The 15,111-nt window shown below is 52.2% G+C and overlaps 3 protein-coding genes across 3 annotated transcripts; all 3 read right to left on the bottom strand.

Moving 5' to 3' along the window:
• Positions 1-449: 449 nt before the first annotated feature.
• On the bottom strand, positions 450-1,785 carry F5J12DRAFT_431015 (uncharacterized protein). Its single transcript, XM_051739395.1, has 2 exons — positions 807-1,785; positions 450-745 (listed from the first exon to the last, which is right to left on the bottom strand). Exons 1-2 carry the CDS (start codon positions 1,641-1,643, stop codon positions 731-733), a joined length of 852 nt encoding a protein of 283 aa, XP_051595856.1. The 5' UTR covers positions 1,644-1,785; the 3' UTR covers positions 450-730.
• A 1,671-nt stretch (positions 1,786-3,456) lies between these two features.
• On the bottom strand, positions 3,457-6,030 carry F5J12DRAFT_858961 (uncharacterized protein). The gene is made up of 2 exons (XM_051746789.1): positions 5,672-6,030; positions 3,457-5,618 (listed from the first exon to the last, which is right to left on the bottom strand). The coding sequence occupies exons 1-2, from the start codon at positions 5,917-5,919 to the stop codon at positions 3,590-3,592; spliced, it is 2,277 nt and encodes a 758-aa protein (XP_051595855.1). The 5' UTR covers positions 5,920-6,030; the 3' UTR covers positions 3,457-3,589.
• A 5,929-nt stretch (positions 6,031-11,959) lies between these two features.
• Positions 11,960-15,045, bottom strand: F5J12DRAFT_430924 (kinase-like protein). Its single transcript, XM_051739393.1, has 7 exons — positions 14,849-15,045; positions 14,540-14,748; positions 14,084-14,472; positions 13,318-14,016; positions 13,110-13,228; positions 12,880-13,045; positions 11,960-12,801 (listed from the first exon to the last, which is right to left on the bottom strand). Exons 2-7 carry the CDS (start codon positions 14,728-14,730, stop codon positions 12,266-12,268), a joined length of 2,100 nt encoding a protein of 699 aa, XP_051595854.1. The 5' UTR covers positions 14,731-14,748; positions 14,849-15,045; the 3' UTR covers positions 11,960-12,265.
• Positions 15,046-15,111: the final 66 nt, after the last annotated feature.

Genomic DNA, 15,111 nt, shown 5'->3' with positions numbered 1-15,111 from the left:
GACAGGCCACAATGGATTCTGTTACTTTCGTCGAGACCCCAGCATACAAATCCTACAGGCGGTGACAACGGAACCGAACCGCGGATGACTACGTGCCGCCTTTTTTTCGCTCGCGGCAAATGGCCAATTCCACTTGTCACAAACGTCGAGCAAATCTTCATACCATGAAGGTGGTCCCTTCAACTTCCAGATCCTCTTTAGTGCTGAGGTTATCATTCGCTGTTGATGCCGCGAGGAGGTTGCAATCGCAGTTCAGGTTTTGGTAGAGCAACCTCGATAGATCCACGAGGCATTGCTGTTAAGTAGTGTTTCCTACCTCTGTCCCTGCATGTGACATCGATCGTTTTGATTAGGATAGATATCTGCCATTATATGCTCGGATTACTTACTGGGACGAAAAGACCTCAAACAGTAGCAACGTGGTTTCTTAGACATGCTGGCTTCGAGAAGCGCAACACGCGCGGCATTGCATTTTAGCAGCTACTTTACACGTTGCATGAGTAGCAAAAGCATAATGTAAAACAGGCCTGTCTACGCGAAATAATAAAAATATGAAAGACAAAACAAGAAGCGGTGCTGGCAGGATACATAGCCTATGCATCGAATCTGCACGTACTACATAACAAATAAACAAGAAGTGAAGGGAGGGGGGTACTTGCGTATACGAACTGACACGCCGGGATAAAGGAGACACCAATTCACGGTACGATACCTTGGAGACGAAGGAGAATCACGCATTCATAACCTGCAGAATTGGATCATCGAAAACTTGCAGCCGGAACGAAAAAAAAGAAGGTTTCACTCACCCTCAAAACACGAGGCTCTTGAGCGTAGTCGGTATCGTCCTGGAGGCTCAAGCGATTCTCCGCGGGAATGGCAGGTTGGCCACCTTCGTGGGGTTGATCCTCGTTCTCAGCAGCATAGTACTCATTCGCAGGGGGTGGAGATGCCGACATCCGATGTTGATTAGAGAGAGGGGGACTCGGGGACTGTGGAGGATACGGCGCCGGGACGCAGACACCATACGGGTCAGACGCGTTGGCTAGCACGCGAGAATTACTGCGTTGCGGAGGGTTGTACCCTGGCTGAAGCGGAGAGGGATGGCCACCCTCACTGGAAGTTGCATATGCATGGGAACGACCACTCCGGTGGGTATTCTGGGTATATTCGGAGGGTCTACGATTGACGAATGCACCGGTGCCATTATTGGCTACGGCAGCTGCACCAGTACCAGCTAGGCCAGCGGCCTCGAGGATATCTTGAGTGGCTGTACTACGTGGGTACCGGACGTTGGCCACGGGGTCATTTAAGTCTTGAGGGTTGGGGCCGGCAAAGGCATGATAAGGCGCACGACGACTCGGTTCGCGAGCTAGGTTTCCAGCACCGACGCCAGCAATGCCCGGTGTACCAACCTCACTCTCTTTCCTGCTTCTGGATCTCTGGAAGGCAGCAGCTCCTCCACTCGCAGCATTCGGGGCGGCTGCGTAAGGATCAAACTGGGACATCTCCGTCATTCCGAACGATTCGACAGGGCGCATGGGAGGCTGTCCGAAGGTGCCATGGCTGTTGTCCGAGTATCCGTAGCCGCCACCGCTGGGGTCGGAATAATCATCGAACGGGAAGCGAGTTGTCGCCTGCAGCATCGGCAGCTGCAGCTGCGATCTCTTTATCGAATTTGATGGCACGCCGCCGACGTATAGCGGTAGTCACGATGAGGATGAGGCAGTGCCAAACCAATTAGACCAACGACGGTAAATACGCCAACGACAGCGCCAGTGTTGTTCCAGAACCTGTGATCGAGAAATTAGCGGATAGAGCACCCAACCGTAAGGACACTTACGAGGTTGATCCAGAGGAATTGGAGCCGGACGATGTAGGTGTAGTCGTGGATGTAACGACAACCTGTGAATACGCTTCCGCCGGAGGTAGTCTCGACCTGCGTGGTGGCAGTGACTGGGATTACGATCGTCGACGTGGACTGCGAAGAGGATGCAGCAGTCGTTGACGTTGTAGTACCGGTAGAAGTGATGGACGAAGTGGCACCATTGGAGGTAGAGGAAGTCGCTGTCGTCAGCGAAGAAGACGCACTCTGAGAAGCTGACGTGAGCGAACTGGTGGTTGGAGCTGCTGAAGTGGTTGCGGCAACCGAAGAGGTGGAAGGCCTGATAACGATGTCAATATCGCAGTAGCACACCTATCTGGTTTGAAGCCCATACCCAGCAGCAGGAGCGGAAGTGGAAGGTGACAGATCTGTGAGTTGTTGTGAGTTCCAGCGCTCTATCACATCAAGCCACACATGGGAACATGCCAAGACTGACTTGAGGTTGGAAGGGACATCCCTGGGTGGAATCAAAGGAGTGACGGGTATTCGGTGACAAAAACGCTAAATGCTCTGCACCGCGTTCAGGACGTCAGTCTAGTGGACGACGACGACGGTCGGACGAACAGATGGCTTTTATTTAAGTTGGGAGGGTATAGAACGCCGCCATCGGACCAAAAAGTTTTCCCCATCTCACCGTGTTATGTAAGCACGGGGTATTTCCCTTCGTTCGAGCGTGTACACCTCGCGGAATGAACTGCTGACTACGTACGGCCAGCGTGGCACGGGGAGATTCCAGTCGTACAAAAGAAGCCACCCTCAATCGTGTTTTCATGTTTTCCGTCATGGTGATGTTTCTCCGACTGGCCCGTTCTCTCGCTGGCGTGTCCGTCCCCTTCGCTAGCTGAGATTCTAACGCAGTGCAGCAGTTGTACTGAGCATTATGACATCGACACGTCCGCCTTGGCGAAACAAGGAAATCCCTCGACTCCGTCTGGCCAGGACCATCTTATGGTAAGCGAAACAGTCCTTGGGTGTCTTGTGAGCCGAACTGAAAGTCGGGTGTGAAATCGCCCAGATATTTAGTCAATCAGGCTGTAGGATGCCTTGTGCGTCGGCATATCCCTTTTCAGGATCGTTGTGGACTATGCCCCCGAATCTTTGAGAGGTCAAGGTGCATGTAGCCTGCCTCGAGAGTACTAGTCGTGCATCTCACTGCAGAGGTCCCGCGAGCGTGTTATCGAAACATTCACTTACACTCTACCGGCGTAAGGTGCTTGCCCGTTCCCTGTCTTAACATTTTTGAAGAAGCAGAGTAAACTCAACGGTCTTGCAAGGCCGAGGGAGCGGCGGCCAAGCGAGCTTTCCAACCCGTACGATGCCTCGGAGACTTGGTGTGTTTACGGTATATTGTACATATACACATATGTACGCGTAGTAACGTCAATAATAGCGGAACAAGTATAAAAGAGAATCCTAACGAGCTAGTGCGCATCCAACTTTTATGTAACATAGGTAGCCCAAACCGAAAACACAAAAGCGTGTATGTATTTATCGGTGAAAAGCTAGAGTTCATTTTGTACTTAGATAACGAAAGGGACGGAACGGATATCTTTGAGCACGCGAACGAGGGTGAGAAAAGAAAAAAAAAAAAAAAAGGTCACCGATCCTGTAACCCAAAGAATAAAACAACACATTAAGACATGCATACCGTTAACGTCCGAGGGGAAACAAAACGTCCGATATCGCGAAACCAAAACACCGCCTCAGTCAAGCCTTCATTCCAACTGCCGCTGAGGAATATGCATTCGTGACTGTAGGTGATCCTCGTGTCTCCCGTTCGCGTTCGCGGTGCTGCTCCCGTTCACGCTGTTGTTGCTCATGTCCCCCTCCGAACTGTTGATGGTGGTACGACTGTTGGGCCGACCCGACGTACTCCCTGAACTGTGGTTTGAACCCGTACTGATACTCCGGGTCTCCTCGCCTCGATAACGGGGATGAGCTCCATGCGGGTGGTGGAGACGGTGTAGCTGCTGCTGCGGAGGTTGCGGAGGTGGCTGGAAATAGCCCTGTTGTACCGCCGGGTGAAGGTGAGGCACTGAACTCCCTCCGAACGCTCGCAGATACCCCTCCCCCTCCTGTTGTTCCGCTTGGTCCAGCTCCACTCCCTCCTCCGGGGATGAAGCCACCGAACCCGAAAGACGCCTGCCCACTGGTGGTAGAGGATGTTGCTGGTGATGTAGCTGCTGCAACTGCTGTCGTCTGAGTTCCTGCGCGTATAGTTGATGCTGCTGTTGCAGCCGCGCTTGGAGGTGTGGATGCAGGGGATGGTGCTGCTGCTGCTGCTGCTCCGACGACTGTGGAGGGTGTAGATGGAGATCGGTCGACGAGTGCGAGGGCAGATGCGGAAGAGCACAATCCGGAGGATGTATTTGGCCTCGAAGCTCCTCCCCCTCCACCGATTGGTGGATTGCCATTCCCTGCTGACGGTAAAAATGGGCGAGCTCCTCCATCGACATGGACATCGGCGTCATTGCAGAGTTCCATGACGGTGAGTCGTCGAGACTGAGGGCGTGACTCGGAGCCATAGTCATAGTCAGTTGTTGTAGGTCCTGCAGATGAGGACGATGATCCTGGGAGTACGGTGACGGGGAGTTCCCGACGTGACGTTGTTGCTGGTGGCGGAGATGAGTCATCATGGTCGAGTCCGGAGAAAGGTCGTTTTCTGAGGTTGGAGGGTGTGGATTCGGAGAGTGGCGGAGGCTGGAAGGAAAATGGTGAGTCGTTGTAGGCAGCTGCTGTAGGTGATGCAGGTTCTGCCTCATATGAGGCTGTTGCTGCTGGGCCGAAGGGGACGTTGTTCCGGTAGTGGTAAGATCCGGATGTCGCGACTGCTGCTGCTGCCAATTCTGTGCTACGTCCATAGCTTGGAAGGGGAAGCTCTGAGTGTTGATGGGCCAATCCAGGTCCTCCAGGGTAAGCAGGTTTTGATGGGCCAAAGAAGGCTGCTGGAGCTGTGCCTGGGCGACCTGCGGTGTGAGGTCTTCTTGGGAATGTAGACGAAGGTAAGGGAAGTACGTGTTGTGTGGGTGTTGATGTTGTGGTTGGTGGGGGTTGTTGGGATGATAGATGGGGGATGGATGCGGAGACGACTGCTGCGAGTGGCGGGAGGGATCGAGAAGCGGATGATGGTTCGGCTGTTGATGATGTCGAGGTAGCGCCTGCAGTTGGTGGGCGGCTGGCATCGCGTGATGGGGGGACAGTGAAGCTGAAGGAGGTGGTGCCGGAGGAGATGGGGAGAAAGGACTGGTGCTGGTGGTAGAATGTGGAAGCAGAGGATGCGGGGGGGACACGAAAGGACTGGCTGGAGTCACGAAAGGAATGGTTGTTAGGAGGCCGCGGATGGGACGAAGTCCAACCGGCGTCCGTGCTCCAAGAGTCGGTATACATGAGAGTGTCGGTACCTTCGTATCCAGTGCTGGTACCGGGACGGTAGTGGAGCGGAGGGACAAAGTCTTCTTCCTCTTTGATAGGGTCGTGTTGGGAGATTGAGGCGGACGAAGAGGCGGCAGCAGAGGCGGAGGGTTGGTTGAGGGCCGTCTGGGAGCGTTTGCCTCTGTTCTGGCCGGCTTTGTTAGCGGCAGCCATGGAAGCGTGCAAAGAGGTGAGGTCTCGCATCATACGTTCGTTTTGATCCTGCTTATCGGCATGGACGGTCTGGGCGTGCTGGCGGAGATTGTCGAGACGGGAGAATTGTTTTGAGCAGTGGCAAGTAAAGGGGCGTTCGCCGGTGTGTTTCCTGAAGGAGAAGGAGAAATGAGGAAGGATGATAGACTCGGGGGTGGCCCCTACCTGATGTGCCTGGCAAGATGCTCGCTTCGGCTGAAGACCATTCGACAGTCGCCATAGCCTCTGCACTGGAAGGTCTTCGCCGGGGCAGGTCTGTAGCGTTTGTTGACGCCGACGGGGTTTGCGGTGGGAGGGACGAGAGGGGTGGCAACGAGGGCAGCAGCCATGGAGGAGGAGGAGGACCCGTCTTCGTCTGAGGGGTGGTCCTGCTGTTGCTGTTTGACTGGGGAGGCTGCTTTTGAGTCGTCCATCTGGAAGAAGCGACGCGACCGTAAAAAAAGAGCAAACGGGCACTCGGGTTTTCTAATACGGGACGGGGGGGTGCCTGGATTCACCCAACGTCCCCCCTCCCTCAATTAAGGCACTCTCTGCGTCGGACTTTGGATCCACCCGTTCGGTTCCCAGGCACAGTCCTCCCCCACTCACGGCACCGCATATCATATCACATAACATAATACAACATAACATAACATCCCTTTGTTCGGCCCCATCCGGCTGTCCGGTGCTGAGCGCTGAGCGCTGCCAGACCAGTGCCCGTCCAGACTCGCTTCGAGCCTAAACCACTCTAAAATTATGCCGTATGCCCTCGGGACATTTACACTTCCCAACTCGGAACCTGTGTCATGTAATGCCGCAGCGCCAGCGCTCCTTTCTGAGTTCTGTTGGCCCGTCGCCGCGTGCCCGTGTCCAATTCGTATTATAGCCATAACCGTCAACTCTCAGCCCTGCGAACGTAACATCCAGCCCGATATGACCGAGGCTCGCAATCCACGGTAAGGGCCGGACAATCGACGTCAGCCCATAAACCTGTCCGTCTAGTCGATCTCTCAATCCGGTCCACCATCAATGGCATCGCCCGCGCGGGGCTGGGTTTGTCCGAGATGTGCACGAATAGTCGTATTCCGATGGGAACAGTCGGATGGGGAGCGTGTTGGACCGGTTCAACGGCTGTTGACACGATATCCAACCAAACCAACATTATGCAACCATCAAATCGCAGCTTATACGTACACAATAAGCTCTTCAGGTATTCAGGCACCAAGCGTTCATCAGGTACTCTGGGCATTGATCGGATGGAGTCGTCATTTTGCATTGCGCGGGTTGATCTCGTCTGATGTGACTGCCTTGGTCGAACTCGGATGGTGAGACAAGTAAAGACACGAACCCCATCGCCGAGTACACTATTCCTATTAGAATGCCGTATCGCAGACATAAACCCTCTCACCCACTTCCTATCGGACACGGACGACAACATTTCACCCCGAGTTCGTCGTACCTGAGGGCTCGAACAGACTATCGTTCACCCTGCCAAGTCCAAAAACCAGCGCAAGGTACGACACGGATCAGCCTCCGTATGTAACGTTTCCTCGGTCCTGGGACCTGATTCGCGGTGTATCATAGTGGACTGCTTCTGCTTATGGGACAGGATTGGTGTCTGCTAGAACATTATCCGTTATTGTGCTAGTTCCGGGCACTATGGTTGCCTACCAGTCACCGGATGATCCGCATACAGTGCATATGCTGATGCCAAGCCCGACACCGTCAGAGGTGTAGCTAGACTCATTCCCAATTCTCACTCGTACAGCATTCCAGCCAAGGCATTCGTTTGAAGTGGGGCTGTGAAAATGCAGCAGTACATCGTTTCAACACGTGTCCTACGCTTTGATAGTGGGTGGGAAGAGCCAAGGCTGTTGCCGTTACCATGTATGGAATAGGTTTCGATCAGCCTGGGCCCTGGATCTTTCCATAACATCAATGCAAAAATCACTGTTGCCAAGAAGTTTCTCCTTCATACCTGTAAGATTAAATCCTTTTCTGTTTCCTTCTTAAGCACGGATATGCATGTATGCGAAGATGAGCGAAAAATGTGACATTGCTCCGGTCCAGCCTCAAACCCACGGTATGGTGTGTGTGTAACAGCAAGTAGAAACATAAGCTTGATGAGAAAGCTGCGATCGTATCGATAGTTGGCATGCTGAATACACCGAGATCGATCTGAGTCTCTGCCCTCTCCTATCGATCGGACCCACCACCTCTATCCACTCGGTTCGCGACAGCTCAACTGAGCGTGAGGCAACCAGCGTATGCCGCCATCAGCGGAGTCTCGGTACCTTAAGAATGTGTGACCAGTAATTATGAGGTCCGAGATCACACAATAATCCGTCAGTCAGGTTTCAGGAATTAACCTCTGTACTCTTTTACTGTCAATATTCACTGCAATTCAGAGGAACCTTCAAGGACGCTTCTGAGAATAGTAATCACAATTCCAATCATATCACATAGTCATTCCCGCTTGTTCCCCACACAGGAACACGGACACCCTTCACGCCCGGCGGCTCACAACTACATCCGAACAGTCCCTGATCAGAGGGCTAATGGCGCGGAGTGTCTGTGGCTTACCACCTGTGATTATGTAGTAGTCTTTACTGGTAATAGTGTGATATGATATGATATAGGTGACGGCCGAATGACAGCAATATTCTCAGACCCACATCTCAGGACGGGCGACGGACGCCGACGAAACGGATAGTGGGTGACCCGTGACGTGTGGGTCCGTGATTCGTTGATTTTGGTAATTGCGAAATATATGTCAGGGAAGGATCCATTTCTAATGCGTTCGGTAAGTGGCCAGATGCCGGTACACCAGCCAGCTGCTGCTGCTGCTTGCTACTATCGATATCAGCATCAGCTCCTTACACGCAGATCAAAGAGTACTACAGAGTACTGTACCGTGACAATACAATTACCGTTGCGGCTTATCACATCTGCTGGCATACCAACGGACGCAATCAACCCAATCAGAGTCCAGATTGTGATGGTGGTGAGATTGTATCATCCTCAACTGTCATCAGCTGTCATCATTATCCGGATATAGCCGCGGTGGGACACATACTATCGATTGGACGGCAGGCAGGAGTAGAAGTCATAATCGCTGTGGGCACATATACTTGTGCAAAGTAAATATGAGTGGGGGATGGAGGTATCTCTCGCGGCAGGCGATCACTCGTGTGACTGCGCTGAAATAATTTGGCAGTGGCTCGCTCAGGAAGTTCGCGACGGATTTGGTTATAATGCTCGTTTCGTGGTAATAGCTCCCGCCACTGAAACAGGTTGGATTAAATCTGGTGGGCTGAGTGGGGTGTCGAACCACCCCGAACTTCGTTGCAGAAGTCTGTTTGTGTATGTCCTAAGTCACCGGTGTGGAATGCACGCACCTGTGTACTTCCGCGTTACATATTGGGTCGCCGACTTTCAAAATTTTTTGCGCGGACTGAATGGAAACCATCGCCAACTGAATCCGAGTGGCGCGCACCTCCTATCTACACAACGAGGCTCAGGTCTGTGCTGTGCCTGGTCGTCGGTCCCTGATATAGACTGAGTCCCTGGCCTCACACATCCACAATATTTCCTATCATGACCTCAGCAGATCCAAGTGCTTGATTGAAAATAGTCTGTGCGGTGTTCGGGCGTTGGCGCTTCCTGCTGTTTGGGACGGGATTAAAATGTTCTTGGCAAGGTGGCACGGGATGTCTCAAGGGGTAGCTGTAGTAGGTAAGGCAGTGCAGGAGCTTGGTTTCACTTACAGTGTCTGGTAAGGCCGCACTCACCTCACCTACATTGAGCGCTGCGACAATTGTGCCCCAATGCGGTGCATTAGTGGAAGGTTTCTGGCAGGTGTAGAATAGGCACCGGCACTATAAGAAGCGGGGTGTAGGTGTGTATTCGGCCCATCGGTAGCGTGGCACTTACGAACGAACGGGGCATGAAAGGACGCGTGGTTTTCCTTTGTCTTTGGCAATGCCTGAACGAGTGCGCCACACACACTGACCGGAAGCGCGATGAGTAACAATGTTCGTATATGTAGCGGTCACTTCTGAATCTAGACTACCGCACTGGCTGGGAAAACATCCGCCACACATTGGCCGCACGGTCAGGTGACTGAGGTTGAGGATCGTGTACACAACCCTGGATGCGAACATCATGTACTGCATGCACGACGTGTGAGTACTCTGAACTTGACGTTTCTGATCGTTCGTGGTTGTAAGACGCCATTCGCCAAGACATATACAGGCGCCAGGAGCTGAAAGACAACCCTGCACTGAATGATGAATGATGGAACGGACGAGAATAGGTGAGGATTCGAAGCCGCGAGGACGCGACGGAGTTTGTGAAGAAGGTTCGGGAACGGTCGAGAGGCGATTGCCTGTTTGGTCGATAGACAGAAGAATGTGTCAGGTGTCTGTGACTGTCAGGGAGTGGGATCTTACAGGGTAGTTCTAATCCCTGTGCTTAGATAATGAAAGGCTGGAGTTGTAAGCATGACATGCGCAGACTATGATCAGGCCGATGATATGACCTTGAAGGTGATTTCAACGTGAGTACTGGCTTTGTGTACTTCATAGACGGGACAGAGAACGCGGGCCCAGGTGAAGATAGGCGGCGTAGTGACACTCCCAGCTCGCTGTACGCCCGTTGTTCTGCACATTGCGCAGAAAATTGCATTCAGTAGATGTTATGATATAACTGAACTCCGAGCACATGGCTCGGACCCCAAGGGTGAAGTGTGACAGATTGCAAAGTGAATCATACCCTCAGTGACTCAATTCAATTCGTACAAACCCAGTGCAGAAGGGCGACCTTGCGCAACACGGTTGGCAATGGAAAGAGGCTTTTAGGCTCCTTGCCTGTTGTGCAGGCGATCAGGTGGCATGACCTACTGACCGCGGTAGCGCTCGGAGGTGTTGAATAGGACAAACAACTCTTTGTCCCCCTGAAACCTCTTCCCGAACCCAAAGACACCAGGGTCGAGGGTTTTTCCCTTTTGTGCGGAATTGAGTGTCCGGCCTGCAGGGGCTTACATAATATTTATTAATGTCTCCGCTAAATTCGGGGTACCGGAATGGCGGTAATCAACTTACTTGTTTGTTGGAAGCTCAAGAAGGTGCTTACTTTTTCTTCAATAAATCTCGGAGGGATTCATCAACATCCTTCAGGAACCAAACACTTTATACTATCTGGGCGGTATAAAAACGGTCTGCGGGGTCAGTGCGATCGCTACAGAAGCAACGATGTGCGCTCATAATGCCATCTCACATGAATATCTGAATAATGATGTGCTTGGCAAAGCTAAAAGTGCACGGGGAAGAGAGCCTCCAACTCCAATATTTGGGATGAAACTTGACAGTTGTGGGCTCTTCACCGATGCGGGTAGACAGCGTTATATCAAGGTTGTGGTGCCTTGATGGTTGACAAGATCGCGGAAGCCCAACGAAGGCCTTGTTGGAGGGAAAGGGAAAAGTCAGCCCCGCGAGGCACGTCAATTCAGCCTGTAGATCAGGTCCCGGCTGAAATTCTTCTCTCAGGAACACGACGAATGAAACGGAATTGTCCAAATGACGACTCGGAGACTCGGACGACTCAGCGCCGTCGAGAGAGTCTGGACCCGTTCCACTTGCGGATAAGTCTTTGTTCAACTTACGTACCACTACGCGCATGGCCAAAGTTGTTGTTCAATGATAAGCACACGCGACTGCACTTTCTAGGCTGCCTTTTCTCTTGTCACAGATCGCGAGGGTCGCCGACTCCTGCGCTGACTGGAGTGAACGCACTGATGACAACGCATCAGTCATGGGAGGCATTCCGTGGGGGGACGCAGTTGTCAAGGTAAATTCCGATTGGTGGCCAAATGCACGGCTTATCTCCCTCATAGAACGTTCCGCCAAAGGCTGGACCAGATATATTGCATATACGTACTGCATGACCCGCTTTTCTTACCATGCCGTTACATATGAGAGGAAGGTGACCCTCCAGTAGTTTGGCTGGTGATCGTGATCCGTGGGGGGGCATCAGTTGCTGCAGCGGAACTCGTCCTTTTGTCAACCATCTCTCCGACAATCGGACGGTGTTCTGGTGAGTGGTCATGCGGGCCATGCAACGCACATGCCTGGCAGAAGAACTGCGGGTTGCATTTCTTTTTCTTTTTCTTTTTAAAATCTCCTTGGAATACTCACCTGCCAGGGCACTGTAGGCTTGTCCCGACCAGTAAATGATTGCGGCGTTCTTCGGGACCTCTAGCTCAAGCATGACGGTACTGCTAGGTCGTAATGGCAACTAATGTACGGACGGCTACGCTACATTCAAGGTCTCTCTACCTCACTCCGCATCTAAGGAATATGTTTCTGAATGATGAAGGAAGGAGGCCGCCAGCAACGGAAAATGGTAGGAATACGAGAAGAGTATATAAAGGTAGGTTGGTGAGCGTGGCGACCAAACAGCGACGGTTGGTGGCCGGATAAGAACCGCACACAAAGGACGTGACGTAATACTGGCTGGGACTTGTGACCACAGTGATGATTCGAGGTCGAGGCCATCAGGTCAGCGAAGGAAAACAGTTCTAGAAAATGCCCATAGTTGCTCTGCCCAAGAAATGGCGATGAAGCAGTAAGATAGAACGCAGTTGGAAAGGGAATCCAGTTACACCGGGTAATATGAAGGAAGAGAGATCCTAGTTGGCTGGAGGTTGGTCTATCCAGACGGTATGAGTATAGGGAAAGAAAAAAAAGCATCAAGGGAGCGAATGAAACGGGAGGGGGGTCCTCATATTCTTGGATGTGGCGGGTTCGCATGATCCTTTGATGACCCAGGAATGGGCACTGGTGGAGCAGACAGAATAGGTGGCTGGTGGTGTTGACCCAGCGTCGACGACTTTTGTTTATCCTCCTCGGCATTGTCCCCGCTACCCTCGATACCAGGTTCAGATTCCTCGACGGGTTTCATCGCATCTACCTCGGGTTTCCCAACTGTGGGCAGTCCACCTCTACTCCCACCATCGATACTGTGGTCCCCACCACTCCCTGACGATGGACCAGTCGATGAGTGTAACAACCGCCTGCGTCTAGATTCCTCCTCGTCGATCCTCTTTATCGTATCGAACTCGCCCTGAACCACTATCCCCTCCAACCACGAATGGGTAACCAGATCGCCTGCTTTGGCTCGTTTGTCAGGCGATAAGTGGAGCATAGGGTTCAAAAATGCTGCGATGGCATCGGCTTCTTCCTTTGGAAATAAGTACTTGTCATGCAGAACTGCGTCGAGCGGCCAGAACCGGAGCTTGTTGATATGCCGGAGTTCACCTAGCACACGAATACTCGTCATTATTAAGCTCAGGGTAGTATAGCGTCATATTCACTGCAAGGCAACGAATAACGTACACTTTCGATTGAAAAACTCGGGGCTGTATTTGCCCGAAAGAGCGAACGACCTCGGGAACTCGCCCATGAGTTCCATGATTTGAGCGATATGGTCGTCATCTTTGCTGTACCGTGTACCCGACGCTGGGTCAAACAAGTAATCGCCGCCGGTGATGAGCTCAAAGATCTGCAAGGCGCGTGCGAATGGATCAACATTCTTTGAGATAAGGGAGAAAGACGTGATGACATACCACGCAAGCGACGCTCCAAATGTCCGCGCTGGTTCCCCACTTCGCACCAAGGATAACTTCGGGACTGCGATATTGCCTCGTTTGGATATCGTCCGTGAAGTGGTGTTCTACCCACGTGGCTAGAATCATACCATACGAGCGCATTTCATGAGTATCAGCGACCCCATAGAAAGGTCTCGTGGATAAAAGGTAAAAGAGAGATACCAACCATTTCCGAGATCTGCAATCTTAACCGTAATTTTCTCCATGCCTTCGAGAGCGCTGGACACGGAGGAGGCCATACTCTGCTTCGCAGAATCGACTGACATCATCGACGTGGACAGCTTAGGATCTACAGGGCCCATATCCCCCAGAGGGGCAACTTTGGTTTTATGGGGTTGTATGGGCTGGGTAGTTGACGATGAGGGGGGGACTGACGTTCCTGGTGGTGGCGCCATCTGAGTCAGTAGCGACGGCCCTGGGGGGTGAGCCGGGTGTGGTGTCGACATTTTGCTGAATCCCGGATCCAACGATACGTTGGATATGCGTTCCGCCGCGATGTCCGTCGAATCGGCTCTCTTGTCCAGAGGACCGAATGGTGACGCTGAGGAACCATCTTTAGCTATGGAACTCGAGCCGTAAGAACCAGGTTTGGAAGTTGCCTCGCCGTCTATCCTGCTCATTCCGAACGAGAGTTTGTCGAGCATCGGGCTGGTGCCGAAAGAAGAGGAAGGTGATGGGAGTGGCTGAGAACCGGTTATGAAAACTGATTCTGAACGTGGTGTCTGGTTGCCACCTCGACCTTTCGAAGGAGGCACGCCAATAAGTCGCGGGCCTTGGGAGGGAGCATTTGCTGAGGCAGCCAGCTCGGCTTGGATGATGGATTCAACGTCATCGATACAAATGAGAACGTTTTCTGGTTTCAGATCTGCGAAGGAGCCGGTCAGGTGCATGTGCGGCGCGAACGTGGAAAAAAAAAAAAAACTGGAACACACCTGTGTGTATAACCCCACACCAGCGGTGCATGTAATCGAGCCCTAGTAAGACCTGTTTAGCTATCTGCTTCACCAGATGCATTGGGACTCCTTTGTTCTGGTGTCGCTTGATAAGACCCAAGAGGTTCTCGCCAAGTACCTCAAAAACCATGCAGACATGGGTACCATTGGGACCCTTGTGTTTGAAGTGATCAAGGAAAGATATGACGTGCGATCTGCCCGGATGAGTTTGAGATGGAGATAATGGAGGGTTTGGATTTTGTGGTGTTGGTTCTATGGATGGTGTCGAGGAAGTGATCAATCGTTGTAGAAGTTTGATCTCGTCAAGTGCGGTTTCCGTGTACCTGGGAGCGGACTTTACGACTTTAAGGGCGACATGACGGTTCGTCCTGATTAGAGTGGTCAGCTAAAAAAGAGGGGAGTGATAAAGATGTGGATGTGGGGGTGATAGCTTACTTCGTATCTTTGGCTAGCCAAACCGTGGAGAAATGGCCCCAGCCGAGTTTTCTGACGACAATGTATCTACCGTCGGAAAAAGTATCGCCAATGTGGACGGGATGATAGCCTCCCTTGACGTAGTCCTCGTAGTCCTCTTCGTCTTCGGTCATCATGGATTGTGAATAAGATGAATAGGAACCGTGAGACATTGTGTCTTTCCGGGTATTCTGGGGGCGGGAAAAACGATAAGTGGGTTGTCTAACCAAGTAGGGGGAAAGAGGAGCGATAAGCTGTTTCGTGATAGCGGCGAGAGATAAGCGTACCGACCTGATGGATAATCTTCTAAGGAGGTCTATTTTGCGACTCGGAGTCTGGTTACAGAGTAAATAGTTAATACAACTGGGTTAGTTCGTAGAACGGTGTCTACGAGACGAGGGACGTGGCAGCGCGGGCAAGCAATTGGTGTTTGGGCGAGTCGTTGCTGAGGGATATCCATGTGCGACCGCCCGGAACACGCGCTTTCCTTATCGAGTAGGTTAGGAAACATATGGCAACGAGTTGATTAGTCACCAATCTCTATCCGCCTGCAA

The sequence above is a fragment of the Pisolithus orientalis genome, assembly GCF_024613125.1.
Source record: "Pisolithus orientalis strain OTSU chromosome Unknown F5J12scaffold_47, whole genome shotgun sequence".
NCBI lineage: Eukaryota > Fungi > Basidiomycota > Agaricomycetes > Boletales > Pisolithaceae > Pisolithus > Pisolithus orientalis.
This window is presented reverse-complemented; position numbering and strand designations above follow the sequence as displayed.

Bases quoted from the DNA above. Each gene is read 5' to 3' on its own strand.
- F5J12DRAFT_858961 (XM_051746789.1), bottom strand. From the start codon at position 5,919: ATGGACGACTCAAAAGCAGCCTCCCCAGTCAAACAGCAACAGCAGGAC. The intron at 5,619-5,671 runs GTAGGGGCCACC...CTTCTCCTTCAG, and splicing joins CATCTTGCCAGGCACATCAG to GAAACACACCGGCGAACGCC.
- F5J12DRAFT_431015 (XM_051739395.1), bottom strand. From the start codon at position 1,643: ATGCTGCAGGCGACAACTCGCTTCCCGTTCGATGATTATTCCGACCCC.
- F5J12DRAFT_430924 (XM_051739393.1), bottom strand. From the start codon at position 14,730: ATGTCTCACGGTTCCTATTCATCTTATTCACAATCCATGATGACCGAA. The intron at 13,046-13,109 runs GTATGTCATCAC...CGCGCCTTGCAG, and splicing joins TTTGGAGCGTCGCTTGCGTG to ATCTTTGAGCTCATCACCGG. The intron at 12,802-12,879 runs GTACGTTATTCG...TTCGTGTGCTAG, and splicing joins CGAGTTTTTCAATCGAAAGT to GTGAACTCCGGCATATCAAC.